This window comes from Mixophyes fleayi, chromosome 11 (assembly GCF_038048845.1).
Source record: "Mixophyes fleayi isolate aMixFle1 chromosome 11, aMixFle1.hap1, whole genome shotgun sequence".
Taxonomy (NCBI): Eukaryota; Metazoa; Chordata; class Amphibia; order Anura; family Limnodynastidae; genus Mixophyes; species Mixophyes fleayi.
In genome coordinates this window covers 55,220,200-55,238,234 of record NC_134412.1, presented here as the reverse complement: position 1 = coordinate 55,238,234, position 18,035 = coordinate 55,220,200, and the positions used below count along the sequence as shown (strand labels likewise).

Genomic DNA, 18,035 nt, shown 5'->3' with positions numbered 1-18,035 from the left:
AATGGAAAGAATCAATCAAATGACTAGTTAACTCTTCTTGTGTCACAGTCAGGATTTCGGATGCGGCCTCCATTCTGCAGATTCTTACTTCTGCTGGAAGGTGGAGCTACATTTGCTTCAGTGGCTTTGACAATGCCAGAGCAAAAGCTGTATGTGCGCAGCTGGGATATTCCAGGTATGTTATTTTTTTTTACTGCAGAGCGTTCATCAGACATTTTGGGAAAATAGGGTCCTGTTGGCCTACCGTCATAGTCTGTGGGTGATGTCGCTGGCTGTGTGTGTGCTGCCTGCAGTTGACATTGGCTTTCCTGGGACACAGAGTGTAACGGGTGATACCTGCATGGAGATAATGGGTTTTAGGTTGTGTCCCTGAGGCTATCTCCACAATGCAGCAGCTGAAAGTGCAGGAACCAGACCATGACAGAGTGGCAGGTTACAGGTCAGAATACAGGCCAGTTATAATACCGCTACAAGCTGCATGGTACAGCTCCCAGTAGTTCATTAACTAGCTATATATATTGTGATGAACAACCGGCCAAGTATGTCACTAGCTTGGTGGAGTAGTGTAAACAGCTTTGAGATGTTTAAACTAGAGGGTTTTGGTTTCTTACATAAAAATACATTAATAATATAATTTACAGCTACATGTTGCCTACAAGTGATGCAGGCAAGCTGTAGCAGTATATTATAAAGATATTATATTGCTATAAACCCAGAATAAGTGTCTATTTCCATTTAACATTTTAAGCCACCTACAATGGGAGTCTGAATTCCCCTCAAAAATCGACTGTTGGGTGCTTTTGCGGTCAACAGGGCCCATTTTTGCTTGCCCAAATTCACCAAAGGGCTTAGTGCCTGCAGAGACATCCCCATGCCTCTGGGGAAGCCTGTTTAGCAATTATTGCCATAATATCTGTGCTGTGATCACATATGAGTGATAACAGAGCAAAATGTAAAAAATATGCTTGATTTGAATTAAACATTTCTTAATGTTTTTGAGGTTTTCAAATATTTTTTGTATTTAAAGGTATATCTGTTTTTAAATTCTGTTTTTTGTTTTGTTTTGTTTTTTAACAAACTGTAATTTAAAAATCCATATATGAGTCAATAATGGATGTATCACGGAGATGAATACATTTTACTTATTGCCGCTAACTGCTTTTTAACAATAAATAGGCCCCTTGTTCACTAAACTAAAGAAATAATGCAGTTGGTGACTGCCATCTAGTGATAAGAAAGGATACCAACTATATAAATTCTAACGATGTTGCAAACCTTTTTAACTGAACACAGAAACCAGTGCCAGTGAAAACTATTACCAGTCAGTGAAGATAAAATAGTAAAGTAGATATAAACTCCAAAACAGAAAGCACTTATTTTAAAACGAACATGATTTGTGAGTTCATACATATGAAAGTGATTAATGAGTTGTTTATTACTTCAGTTTTGTAATCCCAGCCTCATCTGAATGACAGCTGTAATAATGAACTCTCAAAGTAGGTGGTGCTGTTTCTTTCAAATTGAGAGCAAATAACATTGTGTAATGATGGAAATGCACTGTTTGATTATGTCTTGGCAAAAATATAAAGGAGTTTAAAAAAAAAAAAAATTAAGTCTGTTCCAAAATTCATCATACAGCTGCCTGTTTAGCGATTGAAATCATTGACTAAGAATGTGTGACAAACTTTCACAGAAATATACCAGCATGCATTAATCAACCTGTTTTAATTTTGACAATCCAGATATGTTCTGACTATCAGTGAAAGGCAAACCAGTTTAATTATTCCACCTTTATGACACTTCTTAGGGGTATATTTACTAAACTGGAAAAGTGCAGATGTTGCCTATAGCAACCAATCAGATTCTAGCTGTCATTTTATAGAATGCACTAAATAAATGAAAGCTAGAATCTGATTGGTTGCTATAGGCAACATCTCCACTTTTTCAAACCCACAGTTTAGTAAATATACCCCTTTAATGTTCTCCTTCATTGCATAAAGTTCAATGCAGCGAGCCTGACTAGTTTTAAAAACCTGTGGCAGGAAACTTTCATTACAGCTTATTGATTTCTACACATAACAAAAATTAAAAAAAAGACCAGCTCAAGCTAAATTTGAAAAAAATGTTTACAGCAAATCCACCTTCGAAGTTAAAACATGTATTTAATATTATGCACAAATGTAAAACAATAATGTAACATACTTAAATGCTACCGTGTACACTGTCAAAATCTGCAAATGAAACACTGTTGCTTTGCATATATGTTCAAATACACACACTGTAGCGCAACTAGCATAAACAATACACTATGATGAACCAACTAATATAATAAAGTGTCTATTGTGAAGACTCACGAAAGTCAGCTATGTTTAGAAAATATACTGCTGGAGCCTGTAATAGTCATAAACTTGTAGAGAAAATTGTATACTTATCAAAGTTGAAAATCAATACGGTCACGCTGGTTTTATAACATATTAATAACAACTTGATACATTATCCACTTTCTATGTGCATGAAATAGAAATCTCTATTATGTAGCTGTCTGCGTCTCCCGTTCTCCACATGCCACGATAGCGGGGACGTTCCCCACTCACCCAAAATGCTAGGTACATTTGAGATTCTTCATCACAAGATAATTGATATTGAATAAATGGAAGTTCTCAGCCTGATGTATAAACCACTCCAATAAGACACGAGTGGAAAACGTCTGTCCAAGATTTAACTACATCTCTTTGTCTCAAAACACAATATCAGTGAGGAGATGTCCAGACTCACCCGCAGTGTTACACGCACTCTGAGATGTTTGGTCATGTACCAGGAGATACAATGTGACGTATTGACTCAGCGAGCAGCGACTCCTGGGCTGCCAAGTTAATATGAGATTAAGCCGCTGTCACTTGTCCACTAGGATTCCTTCAATTCCATGGTCATCTTTCGAAAACTGCAAATAAAACTGAATTGATTAGTGAGGAGAACAGCTGATTGTAGCTGACATGCTTTAGCCTCAGTCAAACAGTATGCAATCTCCCAGGGAGCGTGTTGTTCCAATTCAAAAGTTAGGTCATTTTTATTTAATTTATTAATTTATTTAGGTAAGGACTATTGGGTTGGAAGTTGATTTCTATATGGTAGCAGGTTATTCCTCTGATCCACCTCCTTTTTTTGTATAGCTGTATGAATATGTATTCAGCAAATTTTTCATTAGGTTTCGAGCATATAACATCTAATTCTTAAAATTAAGCAATATTGTTAAAAATGTATGTTGCTATATATCATCATCATCATTTATATAACGCCAGCAAATTCCATAGCGCTTTACAATTAGGAACAAACATTAATAAAACAATACTGGGTAATACATACAGACAGAGAGGTAAAAGAACCCTGCTCGCAAGCTTAAAATCTATGGGACAATGGGAGTTTAAAACACAAGGACATGTGCTACATCATATTGCACACTGGACCAGCTAGAATGCAAAGGTAAAAGTACTGAGTGGGCTGTGTGTGTACCAATGTTGGTCTGAGGGTTGTTGTCTTGTGTTAGCTGTGTAGAGGGTGGTAATAGGGGAGATTAAGGTGGTGATTGAGGAATATCATAAGCTTGTCTGAAGAGGTGGGTTTTCATAGAACGCTTGAAGGTTTGACAGAGTGGCTCAGCAGAGGAAGAACAGTTAGCAAGGAAAATCAATCTAGCCGCTGCCTGCATAATAGATTGTAGGGGTTCAAGTCTGACTTTGGGAAGACCAGTAAGGAGGGAATTGCAATAGTCGATGAAGGAGAAGATGAGTGCATGAATTAATGTTTTTGCGGTGTCTTGTGTGAGATATGTGCGTATTCTGGAAATGTTCTTCAGATGTATGTAACATGATTTAGATACGGAGTTGATAAAATTGTTGCTTGCTGTGTGCTGCAGGATGAATCCATGAGTTATATAGGGTTTATATTGGGGTAACATGTAGTTTGTTCTTCTTCTTGGTTCTAGCCTTTTATTGGTTCCAAGTCCACCTACTAATTGCTGCTACTTGATTGGTGTGTTGATTGGCCCTATAAAAAGTAGACTGAATGCAATGGTAGCTTTATGAACTTTACTCTGACACCATCAGCTACATAGTAATAATTTCAATTTTATGCTGTAGTGAGCAGATAATGTATCAAACTGTGGATATCCATTAATATGTTAGAGAACCAGCGTGACCAGCATTTGCAGGATTGATGTGTTGTTTTTCATCTTTGATACATATATGATTTTCTCTATGGGTTTGACTATTGCATGCTCCAACCGTGTATTTTCTATACATAGCTAACGTACCAGTATCTTCACAGTAGACACTTTATTATATTAGTTGGTTCATCATTGCGTATTGTTTATGCTAGTTGTGCTACAGTGTGTGTATTTGAACATATATGCAAAGCAACAGTGTTTTATATGCATATTTTAACAGTGTATGATATAAAGTTTAATTATGTTGTATTATTAATGTTTTACATTTGTACATATTGAATACATGCTTTAAATTAGAAGGTGAGTTTGTTGTATACATATTATTTTTTTTTCCAATTTATCTTGATTGGTGTGTGATATTTTATACCTTGGAATTGCCGCTGGTCTTCTTTATTTTTGTTTAGTTTAATAGAGGAGCAAACGTTTGTTCCAGCTGCTGCTCTGTATATAATACTTAGAACACCCATTTTATCGGTTTCTGATTTCTACACATATGCAGACAAATATTTGTCTATAAAGAGAAGAATGCAAAAAAATAATAATTACATATCCTACCACTTTTTTTGACTTTCAGTACCCCATCATTCTCTAGCACAACTACAACAGAAGCTAATGCGCTGTTCAGTAATATTCTGCTCAATGACCGTGGGATTGAACTGACTCCCAACCCTGGGTAAGTAAGTTATCCACTACATCCTGAATTTATGTCTGTCTCACACCTGGAGGGTTGTTTTCTAGGGCATTAGTTATCTAGCCATGTCCCCATAATGTCCCTTTCTAACAATTCACTGCTACCCATTAAGAGGTTAATCCAAGAACTTTCATTTTGCTTTCCAATGGCCATCCAGTTTAAGTAAATATACTGTATGTAACTCCACTTACAGCACATATTGTTTTTTGATAGCCCGGGAACAGTGCTTTCCTGCCCTAGTGCTCGAAAAAAAAGTGTAAAAACTTGAAAACGTGCACAAGGGTGCGGTACATGGCCCTCCTCTAAGGAGGAAGAAGCCTAATCCCCAACCCCCGGATCCAGAAGGACCCTTGGGGGTCAAGGGCCTTCAGACCTCCTTCGCCGCAAGGCTAGGGGGGCCCCTTTGCCCCTGGGATCTGCCAAAGCTTCACCCAGGGCACAAAACTGGTCCTCCCCCAGAAGGAAGGAAGGACAACGAGGGTGTTCAGGGGGGCAGGAACCTGAGGGCCACACAGACCCCCCTAGATCTTCAGGGACACAGAGCCCATAAGGGCCTACCTGCACCCCAAAAAATCTGTGAAATTAAAAAAATATTAAAGTGAAGGTGACAAACAAGAAGTGAAATAAATAGAAAAATAAAAAAGTGCCGGGTGGTTATGACCCCAGCCTCCTGGCTGGGCTATTATAAAATGTTTCCCGGTCAGCCAAAAGGAAGGCGTGTGCATAAAATGAAAGTGGTATAATGTGCTAAGTGCCAACAAAATCACGTGTTTAAGGTATACACCAGTGATTTATGGCAACTCCGGGTTGCCACTCTGGGGGCACATTAGTCCCGGGCTTTCAACACGGCATAGCAGGCCTCTGGCATCAGACCAAGCTTTCCCATATCTTGCAAGGGAGGCTCTGGACCACTTACTTGAACAGGTACTCACTTGATCTTAGCCAAAAGGCAGAGAAACGACTACAGTACAAATGTGACATTTACTGATTACTGTTCAGTATGTTACAGTAGGCAATAATTTCTATTACACAAATTATATACTGACAAATTGTCCCAAAAAACGGTAATTGGTAGCACTAAGGAGAACATCGAGAGAACCAGCATTCACATCAAGTGTAATGTGTACCATATCCAGTACATATTACGGTATTGCATATTACCATAAGTAATATGTACCATATCACTCTGTTTACTGAAACCATAGACTTAGTCAACAAAGACCATCATCATATTCACTGCTCCTACCTTTGTATTCTACATGAAATGTATCCGTTTGTATTATGCATTTACATAGGAACGTTGATTACGCAGCATTTCATGTAGCTGGCAAGCGTAAAACAGAAGGGATCCATTACAATGCAGTAAATGAAAACAAGTTCTTTGAAAGTTATGAGAGAAAAGAAATGAAAGGGAGATGACTGCCCTAAGGAGCTCACAATGTGATTTGTATATGGGCTACCTTGAAAATTAAGCGTATGGAAAGTTTTCTATGAAAAGTATTATGCAATGGCTAATCTAGCTGTACAGTATATTTTAGAAGCCCTCTTTTATGATATTATTAGGACATTCCTAGACGGAAAATATAAATGGATCAAAAAGCTTTCCAGACCTAAAGTGTAATCAATTGCTGGACCTTCATGCAACCAATTGTGGTTGTAATGTTCCCAGAACAACTATATGAAGAGTCTGCTTGGCATAACTGTGGTAATTAAATCTAATCATCTGTAGTTTATTTGCTGAGATAGGTCTTTTGCTTATTTGTACCTTTAAACATTGACTGTGGATGGAGATTTGAGTACTTACTGAGCAGTTAGATGTTTGAGTACATTATTTATTCTGCTCTTGAATGTATATATCTGCATTGCAGGAGCTGTGCATCTGGCAACGTTGTATCTCTGAAGTGCATAGGTAAGTGCTTATCTCATGCTTTTATCTGTCTATTGTGACAATACCTTGATTTACATTTTATACCTGAAACATTAAGAACCACTAAAGGGAAAACCTCAAGTAAGAGGGACAGGTGAAACTGATAAATGGTATTTTATACTGGCTTACAGTCTAAGGCTAGATCTACACTAGCAATATTTAGTCACTAGACTGTATGTAGTTTATTTCATGAGATAAATTGCTTGACCTGTAACTAACGGATCCCTATGGGACTAAGCTATACATTCTAAAATTCACATGTGTAGCTAGTCACATATAAATCCACTGGTTAGATTCTCAAAGGTCCACATGTGCTACTCTTTATTTCACCTGTGATTTTATTGCAGAATATACTGTTGAGTGGACCAAAGTCCAGATTTTAGAGCTACTGAAATAGTTTAAAGGCTAATTCAGCTTTTTTGCAAACGCTGCACAAGATGCATTCCAAACGAACATGATGCAAGCAAAGGTCTCTGAAAATAGTGTCGGCACTGGGATAATTTGCTCTTTGCATACCTCTGTTTATACAAGTGGCAGTATAGACTGAGGATCAGTCTGAAACCAGGAAAAGGTATAAATCACTTACTATGAAATCCTTTTCTTGGATGCCTGTAATGCCTATGCAGGTGACTGGGGTGTCTACTCTGTCACCACTGAGAGGCAGAACAATCCATAGATAGAAGCTTAAATCTCACTCCTCTTAGCTTCATACACTGCTACTTAATGTTGATGAACAGGAGGTGGTAAAAGAAACAAAAGAACACAAAAAATTATTTGAAGGTGAAGCTCTTTCTGTATTGACATTAAGGGCCTCTAGGAAAAGGATTTAATTAAAAGTTACAAAATCTAGATGTCTTTCAGCAGTCCCTGTATCAGTGCAGGCTGCTGGGGATGTCCAAGATTGCAAACAACTGGTGGAAACTGCCCATAGGGAAAAAAACACAGCCTAGAAAACTTCATTTGAGTAAAAGTAGGACGTTCTAAACGAAACCACAGAATGAAGGGCAGCCGCGTGGACATTGTTAAACTTGGGGCGCGTGTGGAGGGACTTTCTCTGAGAATTCCATATTAAATAACGCCCAAGTAGCAGAAAACTATTGTAGATTCCATAAATGATGGATATGGTCGATTGCTTGAAGGAAACAGTCAGGATTGGGGAGATGGGGGCAAAACCCTGACAACCACCCCCTGGATTTTCAGTACTGTATCCAAACTTATGTACTGGATTGGAGGGCTAGTTGTTTTCGTTTGTAAGGATTTTGATTAATGATAGAGGCTGCTGTAGAAACTCAAGGATGTGTGGGGAATGCTACAAGCCTGTCCATAAAGCTCAGGTAGGTTCTGCAGATGGATTTTCTCTGGATGTATTTTGGAGTAGATTGTTTACAAATAAATTGGAGAAGCCTTTGGATTTCCATAGCTGGATGCTAGTGACCGGTCTCATGCTGGCCACACCGGAGCAACAGTAATTTCTGTCTTGAGTTTCCGAATCACTCCTTGGAGAAGTACTATTGGTGGAATGACATACACAAATGTATATGACACAGATTGACTAATGCATCAATAAATGTGGCCAGTGGACGCCAACCAAGTCTGTGCACAGTACACTGAAGGATTGTCCTCCGACATCATGAGGATTATTTCTGATAGAGCACAGTAACTCAACAAATCCTGGAAGACTTGTGTAGGGACCATCCTCCTTGATCCAGGGTTTTGGAGCTGAGAAAGTCCACGTCTTGATATAGCAGTCCTGGAGTGACGACTGCTGATATTTCTCTAATCTGAACCTCTAGCTGCCTACTGCATTATCCGCCATAGTAGTTAGGGCTTGGTTTGAGATAGCTTTCAGTAATTTTTGGTTCAGGGATGTAGAAAATGTGGTTGAAAGTGTCTCATGTGGAATCATGAGTAAGGAATGTGGAAAATGTAGTTTGAATACCTTTGCCAGTGGTAGATATACTTTTCCGGTCTGTGAGTTGAATATGTCTACTTGAAATTAGATTACTTGAGATGACTGGAGAGGACTAGAGAATTCACTAACCAGCCAAACTTCTTAAGCACCTGCCCACATTGTTGCATATCTCGTAGAGCTTGATGGTAACGTAGGTGCTCTCAGGTGTGGATAAAAGATTATCCTCATTTTCTGAAGCTGAGTGGACAGTTTTGAAATACTCTTGGTGCCATTAGTAGTACACAAGGGAGAGTCTGCCTGAATTGGAAGTTTTGTTTTACTGCAATGTGAAGGTACTTCAGATGGGAGAAGTGAATTGAGATGTGCAGGTAGACTTCCTACAGATCAGTAGAAGCCATGCAGATACCCTCTTCCGTAAAATGATCAGATCTCAATGACTCCTTGCATTTTGGGCACTACATTTTAAATTTGAGGGAGCTCAGTGTGAGGCTGAGCGAGGTTTCTTTCTTATTTTCGAACAAAATGGGTTTAGATTGTAATCTCTGATGTGCTGTTCTAGAGCCATGGGAATGATGACTTACTTCAGCAGTATCTCTTTAAGGATTTCTGTACGGAACAGAGGACACAAATCTTTGAAGATAATTTTGCAACCTTGCTGATTAGTCTTGAGAACCCAGAACCTGTGCTATGACTGATCCATTATCATTGAAAGTAAATGATGTCTTCTACAGCTTCCAGACCATTTTTGGGTGGTTGAGCATTTATTGGGTGGAGCTTTTGATATTTTAAATTGTTTTATGTAACGTGCCTTGAGGTTGCCAAGATGATATCTTGTGAGCCTGACTTTGATGATGCATCTGATAAAAAAAGACATGGAGGGTCTTCTGGAACCTTTCTGACTGCAAATGAAGAGCTCCAGTGTTTTAATAGTGTGTGACAGACCAGCTGGTCTGAGGATCGCAGCAAACTTCCCATTTAAGGGGAAGGCTCTGAATATTTTCTTAAACATAATAAAAAAAACTAATTTAACAAACGCTTCACTAAACATAGGAAAGAACCCCATCTCCCTGGCACAACAAACGAAACTAAGTGCTACTTCCGATAGTAGGGGTGGCTAGTATTAGGAAGTGGAGTTGAATTTAAGCTTCTGTCTATGGATCGTTCTGCCTCCCAAGAAAGCCGTGCATGTCCTATGGTATAGCACTTTGCTCTGACCCACAGTTTACACTGCCTCCCTTGTGAACAGTAGACAAGTGCATATCTTGAGATCAATGACCCAGAGGCCTGCACTATATTCAGATCTTGTGTAGTATGCAGCTGGGAATGTTCTGTGAGTAACTTGTCTGTGTGAGTCCTATAGCTCTGAGGTGACTTGTGCTACCACAGCCATAGGTAATATGTATAATATTGTACTTCATTTTGAATGTGATTGTGTTACTGCTCTCTAGATCGAACATACGGCCTCATTATGTTTCGCTTATAACAATCTGAACCTTTTCTTCTTTTCACACTCTCCTCATATCTCATTCCATCTGTCTCTTTAGTTTGTGGCGTCAATCATAAAAAAGAACGAATTATTGGAGGCCACGATGCCTCTATAGAGAACTCGCCATGGCAGGTCAGTTTGCAGTACATGGGGCAACATTCGTGTGGAGGAAGCATTCTTGCCCCCCGCATAATTCTCAGTGCTGCACATTGTTTTCAAAAGTAAGTCAAGGAGCAGATATGAACTTTACTATTTATATCCCCAATGTTGTTTTTCCACACTGGACGTGGTGCACTGTTTAATGTACACACATTTCTGGTTTTCCTAATAAATGTCCCAGCCACAAAGGCTAAATGTAATCTTAAGAGCTGTGAAAATCACTATATAGTATGTTACCTATAGATAATTCTGAGTCTTGATCTCTAATTTAGGGCTGAGCAGCAGGTGGATAGATGGCGTGTTCAGGCTGGGGATTCCCGTCTTACATATTTGTTTGCCTCACAACTGGATAAAATCTTAATTCACACCAGCTACGGTTTAGATCAAAAGGCATATGACATTGCCCTGCTTATACTCAAGAAGGATTTAAGCCTCTCAGGTAATAAAACTCAGTTGCTACCTGAAAAACTATTTATTTTTCAAACAACCCTTGCAAATGTAGAATGTGTACTGTGAGCTGCCCTTACAGAAAGAACCAGCAATTGATTGTCGTAGTATAGAATACAATTCGCTATGTCCCTCTGGTATCTGTTCTGTTTATGTGTCTGCTGCCTTGTTGGGACTGAGAGTGTGGGAGAAGAATCCTAACCCCTGCAGAAATAACATATATCTACAGTGGTAGTCCTTGGGCCCAATATGCTTTGATGTGCCAGGAATTGATTATACTTGATGATCACTGCAAGGATCCGCTTTGCAAAACTTTTCAACGATCATGGTATGGCCTTCCATCTTGTACGCGAGTGCTGTCCAATTGGCAGCCTATATTAGGATGGACTGTGTTGTCCTGACATGCCTACTCTGAAACCAAATTGTCTCACAGCAACAAGCGATTTCATCCATTGATACCGCAGTAGCTGTTAGAAATAGAGGGCACAGTTTCATTATGAAATCACTCTGCCTTCACTGGGGAAGGTGCTTATTTTATTTTTGTTCTGCCATGTTTGATAAGAATATACCTGATATTAAGGGAGGTTGGTGTTATAAATAGGGAGTAGTGTATACACAATTTAGCAAATGGGTCAGGATTTCAATATTTATTCATGATGCCCAATGCTTTATTATGATTTGCCCACATTTATAGTAGACTGTGCCCCATCACAGTATCCTAGCTTGTGATTCTATGCATTATATCAGCCTGTGCCCATAATATGACCAGTCTGCCCTCTCTTTATACCAACCTGTGATCACTCGTTGTATTAGCTTTTGTGCTCTCATTGCACTAACTTGTGCCTCCTCATTGTACCAAACTGTACCCTTTACTTTTATACAAACCTTTTGCTTTGTACCAGCCCCTACCCACCATTGTCGTCATGCCTTGCACCATTACTTGGACCATTACTAGGAAAATAGACTCTGCTCCAGAATGCTGCGAGCACAGGCCTTGTATTAGGACATTTTCAAATGCTTGAACTCACAGGAACACATATTGTTGTTTCCACAAAGCGGAAGATTTGAAATTGCCCTACCCTGTACACCGGCTCTGGTCTCTACTTCTACTGTATAGAGACAGCTGGGACTGAAGCCCCATGGCATGAAATTGTAATGTGTTTTCTTTGTTAATCTAACAATCACTAAGAGAAGGGCAACAATTTATGAATCTAGGGGAAATGTAGGGAGGTGGGAATGTTGGCTAGCACATGGCTGTATTGTGTTAGTATGTGACCGACTCTGTAAATGCTGGGCATGGGCCAGGAGGATGTTTATCTGGGCATAGGGCTGTTTGAACATAGGCATGAGGCTCACTGCAGGAAAACTCAGTCACATCTGCTGCCGATGGTGAGCAAGAGGCTGTTAATCTGGGTACAGAGTTGGAGTGAATGATATGGAGCTGTGATGGGAAGGAGTTGACATTTTGTTACAGCCATGTAATGGTGAGCATGATACTGTGTTTTGCTTGAGGCTGTTATGCTAGACATGGTTGTAGTAGTGGGTATGGGACTGTGTTGAGCATAAGATTTTTAATTTGGGCACAATTCAGCATGTGGCGAGTATGAGACAACCTTGGGAAGAGGGTTGTAATGATTGAGAGCTGGTGAACATGTGGTTGTTATGCTTATTACAGGGCTGCATGTTATGTGTAATGGACTGTGTGAAGCTGTTGTGCAGGGTATGGAGTTGTTTCTGGTGGGCATGGGTGCATGGGTTAGTATTTGTCTGGCTATACTTATTCTTTTAAGTATCTTTTCACCAGACTTTGGGGTAGATTAATTTTAGTGCGAAATGCTGCTGAATATCGCCTCGATGTTTGGATGTGCATATTTCCGCCAATTATGGTTAGAAATCTCTGCTCATATTTCTGCTCAACTCTATGGGACACAAGGGGAAATGAGTGGAGATTTCATTAAGAACATCGAGGAGATGTGTCTCCACAGACTCTTCCGGAGGCACATTGCGCTGGATTGAATCTCCCCCTATGTGTCATGTTATGCTCCATGAAGAAAAGTTGGACACACATGGTGTCAAGTTATATATGAAAACTCAGCCATAAGCAACAGGGGAGCAGTATCTCCCATGACTAAATTTGAATGGGTCCATTAGAAAACATCTCTCATACATAATATATTGTTTTGGTACAGAATCTTTACTGTATGTAACACTGTAATTGTATGTGCCTTAGATGTAGTTATTAAGGATGTGTACTTTTCCCTCTGCCATCCTCATTTTACCTTTGTTGCCTCTCAGCCTCAGTGCAGCCAATTTGCCTTCCTGGGTTTGACAACATCTTACCAAGTGGCGCACCGCTGACAGTGACAGGCTGGGGTCACACTGTAGAAGGAGGAGGTAAGAGATATGACATGTGTCTTGTGCTTTCAAATTCTTCTATACATCGCTGTTTTTCCAAGACCCTCACTTTCATCATGGCTGTGTTTATCATGTTGAATCAGAAAGTTCTGCGCTATGGTACCTCCACTGTTACTGACCTACTCATTTTACAAAGTGCAGCAGAAAATCTATTTGCTGTATATTATACAGATAAAAAAGTTGAGTACTTTGTTGTGGTGAAATAGGCAATTTTTTAAAAAAAACCATATATATTTATATACTATGTTTTTTAATTATTTCATTTGCTTAATGGTAGCTTTTTAGAATGCTCAGCAGTATAATCCACAAAACTATTGTTCTCCTTTCCTGCTTTGCTATAATTAATTATTCATTACAGTGCAAACCGAATTTTAAACATTTTCGGATATTTTGTTATTTATTATTAGACTATTGATTCAATTTAGGGCATAATGCACACACAAACAGAGACAGAAACACTGACACGCGTTTCGCCAGATGCTTTTTTATGGCAAAAACAAGTGACATTATTTCAAGATTGGCTCTAATAAATGAATATAATTGTAAAAATAAGGTTACTAGTTAGAAATTAATAATCTAAGAATATAACTCTGTATCAGTAGTCAGTAGAGTATAATAATAACCACCTTCAGATAGGATTATCACAGAGCAAGTGGAGACAGGTCCAAAATCAGTTCTAGCGAATTAATATGAATTGGTTACTGATTACAAAGATAAATGGGTAAAAAGAGCAACCTGTGAAAATATACTGCAGACATCAACTTCAAACTGAGCTTGGGCAGGGACTGATCATCATCACCATTTATTTATATAGCGCTACTAATTCCACAGCGCTGTACAGAGAACTCACTCGCATCAGTCCCTGCCCCATTGGAGCTTACAGTCTAAATTCCCTAACATACACACAAACATGCACAGACAGACAGACAGACTGATGTGAGTTCTCTGTACAGCGCTGAGGAATAAGTAGCATTGTATAAATAAATAGTTGATGATGATGAAGATGAACTACACATACAGAGCACTCCAGCAAATGTGATGAGGGGAGTCACTAACTAAATGTAATATAGGTTAATCTGGTATTTTGAAACAGCCATTGAGAAAGTATATAGGAATACAACCAGAAAGTTTAATGAAAACTTATCAGATGGTTTTTGAAGTTTGTTAAGCTAACTTATAACAGGCAACCAAGATACACCATACACTCAGAGAAGACTGGGCTAAAATAAATATATCAACAATGAATTTGTTAGGATACTGTTACTTATTGCATGGATGCAGTTATCCATGAACACAATTGTTGCAATACTGTTGGAGTTGCAGGCTACAGATAATTTAATTCTGTAACCACATATAGGCAACTTGGCTATATAAATGATTCTGATTTAGCAAACATATTATATAAGGGAACATAAAAAATTGTAATCCTAAGCAATAACCTATAGACAGTCAGACTGCAATTGTAGTATAGTCTTATAGATTAAATTTCATAGGTATAGGGTAGAGAATGTAAATACATATTGAAAAGTTGGAAAATGAAACCGCAAAATGTTACTATTACACTATTTTAGACATGGCTGTAGTAGTAGTACTGTATTTTATTTGTATTTTTACTCACACCTTTCTAATGTGTTCATTTTTCTTGCTATAATTTATTACTATTTTTAATTAGAATGTTCTCATAAATATAATTTTAAAGCATACCACTAAACATTGAAATTTTTTTAAAAAAAACATACCCTAGAGCACCACAACAAAGTAACCACAAATTGTTCTCTGTATAATACTGATATACTCATCCCAAGCAACCTTTTCTGTTTATTGACCTTCTTGACAATAAGGAGTTGAGGGAAGATCATACTGTACGGTGTTTTCATAACCACCTTTTCATGCATTTGTTTTCAAAGTTGCTTACACTCACAATCTACACAACACTTCACAACTTTCGCACATCCAGCTCAGTTCTTTAAACTTTTCAACCACTCACAGCTTTACTTCTTTTCTAAAGCCTTGGCCTCCACACTTCAGGAAGTTTCAGTTTCCTTGATCCCCAGCGATGTATGTAACCAAGAATACTTTGGACAAATCCTGAACAGCATGTTGTGCGCTGGTCGGCTTTCAGGTGGACTTGATACATGCCAGGTATTTTTTTTTTCTTCTATGCAAAAACTCACAACTTTTTGGTATATTGACTGTCGTTTTCCATAGGAAGCCATGCAGTGCTAATAAAATTTGCTGCACAAATACAGTAATGGCTTGTACTGGTTTATTGCAACTACAATATTTTGTCAAGTAATGGAAACATCAGTATTATTTTGATATTATATTAACTCATATTTTATGTATACTTTTCCTTGGCCTAACAACGTCTCTTTGTTTATAGGGCGATAGTGGTGGCCCTTTGGTGTCTCTGGGTGAGAACTCACTCTGGGTACAAGCTGGTATTGTGAGCTGGGGAGATGGCTGTGGACGGCCTGGCAAAGTTGGAGTGTACACTAAAGTCACATCATATCTGACCTGGATTTATGGAGCAATGAAGGTAATAATATCCTGCACTTATTTGCTTGTATGTATCTTGTGTATCTGTGTTAGCAAAGAAAAACGATAAACTTAAGTTACCTGCATTTTGTGTGAGAGACTAAATTGGCTATTATTATACATTATGTTGGTGTGGTCGCTGTCAGTGAGTGAATGAAGGTAGCAATTTTATTGTCAATTGTGTACAAGATTTCCAACGTGTTCTATGCTTTTTCTCTAATTCTCCTGTGTTCTATTTCTTTCCAGACTGAATTGTAGCGCCTGCAATGGATCCATCTAATTCCCCTATTTATTACTTCTACCTCCTGACCTAACAAAGGTCCTGGGTGTCATACACATGAAGAAATACTATTGTGCAGTGCTCTTTGTGGCTGCACCGTGGTTTTACGCTCTGCAGGTCCAGAGCATGGCGTTTCCTCAATGTGTAGTAGTTTTATTAAATAAAACAGGATATTATGTTGGTGAAGTTCTAAGCTCTAGCAAGTTTGATGCTCAGAGCATGTGCACTATTAGATTCATCTTGGTTGCTCTGCACTCGCACTTATTTCTTACACTGTAATAAAATCAAGATTGTTACTACAGCTACACTTTATACAGTATATATGCTGTAAGGATATATCAGTCTGATGAGTGATGTCACTGCAGATATCTGCTGCAGTGGTCTCTTATGGTGGAGCTACCAGATATGTGGCCTCCGTGCTAATCCAGGTACATTATTGCAGAGTTACATGGTTACTGGAGCAATACCATCCATGTAGATTATCAAGTGTCCCGGTCGCCTACAAGCAGTAGGAAGCCGTCTTGCATCAGAATGAAACAGATGACCTTAACAAATGAAGTCTTCATCAGCAGAGCTATCCCACAGTGAGGTTACTGGATGTAAACTATCTAAAGCAGCCTTGTTGTACCCTTCAAAACACACCCAAGAGTTGTGGAAAACATGCTGTACACAGCAAACGGCTCTCCCAGTAGACCATGTGATTCTCAAGCCCCCTAAACGTCCAGGTTGTAAGGAGCTGCATGCATGAGTACAGGTGCCTTATTATTGCCTTATTCATTTTAATTCAACCACAGCAGCAGCAATGGGTCAAATCTGTATATTTTTCTCACAGTCCAATTGTTGTTTTAACTCCCTACTTTCAAACCCTTAACAGACTGTGTATGCTCCTGTCTGTTTACCTCTACTACTGTTCAGACATCTTAACATGTGTACATAATGAATTTTGAATTTAGTTGACGTGTATATACAATATTTTTAATGCTGATTAAATATTATATCTATTTTGTTTGTGTTTCTTTTACACCAAAAAACCATAAATCAGAACTGCATATTTTGTATTTAAATGGAGCTTAAACCATGAAAAAAATACTGATTTTGATATATAGATATATAGTTTGAAATAGCAGTACCCTAGTTTGAAGAAATGTCCTCATTCATACATAATGCGCAATATTGCATAAGTGAAACATAGACATGGATTGCTAGAGAAATCCCATATCTCAATGTTGCATTACTTGTACTAAATTATTAAGAAAAAATAATTACAAAATACAGTTGCCTATCTGACACCAACTGACTCCCCAGTACCTTAAGAATATGCCGCCCACATTGAGCGTCATGAATTCATACAAAGATTTGTGCATAAAATACAGAGCACACTGTGTATATGATTAGCTTGATGTGGCTTCCAAGTAAAGCTGCATATGCCTTATACTCACTTCCATACACCTTCTATCTCATGGCTCCTCTATGACATACTTGCCACCGAGTGATGTGACAAGTGTTGGAGGTGTGGTGACGCCGTTGCGTCACCATAGCCCTGCCCCCTACTGTAAAAAAGCAGAAATTAATGGCATTTAAAAGCGTTTGTGTCATTGAAAAGAGCTGCGTAATTAATGGCGCTATATAAATAGCTGCTTATGATGATGATTAAGCCCCGCCTCCACAAGTTTCCAGGAGGTTGTCTACTCTTACAGGAGTTCAGGAGGAGTAGGCAAGTATGAGCTATGACGTGAAGAGGAAGCGGCCTGGGACTGAGCAAAATCAGTATGAAGCCACCTCAGAAGCAGAGGCCAGCTAGTTGGATATAGCATGCGGTATTCTGTATGTTCTTATCCAGGTGTAAAGGGCACATATAGACAACCTTTCTGTTTTATGCATGTCTAGCTTACAAGTCTATTTTTAAAGCAGGCGAAAAAGTGTAGCCAGAAAGGAAATAAACCTTAAGGGCCTGAGTC

At 38.8% G+C, this 18,035-nt stretch overlaps 1 protein-coding gene across 1 annotated transcript in view; it reads left to right on the top strand.

The window, feature by feature from the left end:
- TMPRSS4 (transmembrane serine protease 4) overlaps positions 1–17,078 on the top strand; it is a 38,543-nt gene extending 21,465 nt beyond the window's left edge. Inside the window, exons 5-13 of the mRNA XM_075191637.1 lie at positions 49–175; positions 4,797–4,895; positions 6,782–6,822; positions 10,297–10,459; positions 10,670–10,836; positions 13,140–13,238; positions 15,268–15,401; positions 15,643–15,798; positions 16,044–17,078. Coding sequence (XP_075047738.1) covers positions 49–175; positions 4,797–4,895; positions 6,782–6,822; positions 10,297–10,459; positions 10,670–10,836; positions 13,140–13,238; positions 15,268–15,401; positions 15,643–15,798; positions 16,044–16,055 — 998 coding nt within the window. The 3' untranslated portion in view covers positions 16,056–17,078. The remainder of the gene's footprint in view (positions 1–48; positions 176–4,796; positions 4,896–6,781; positions 6,823–10,296; positions 10,460–10,669; positions 10,837–13,139; positions 13,239–15,267; positions 15,402–15,642; positions 15,799–16,043) is intronic.
- The last annotated feature ends 957 nt before the right edge of the window (positions 17,079–18,035 follow it).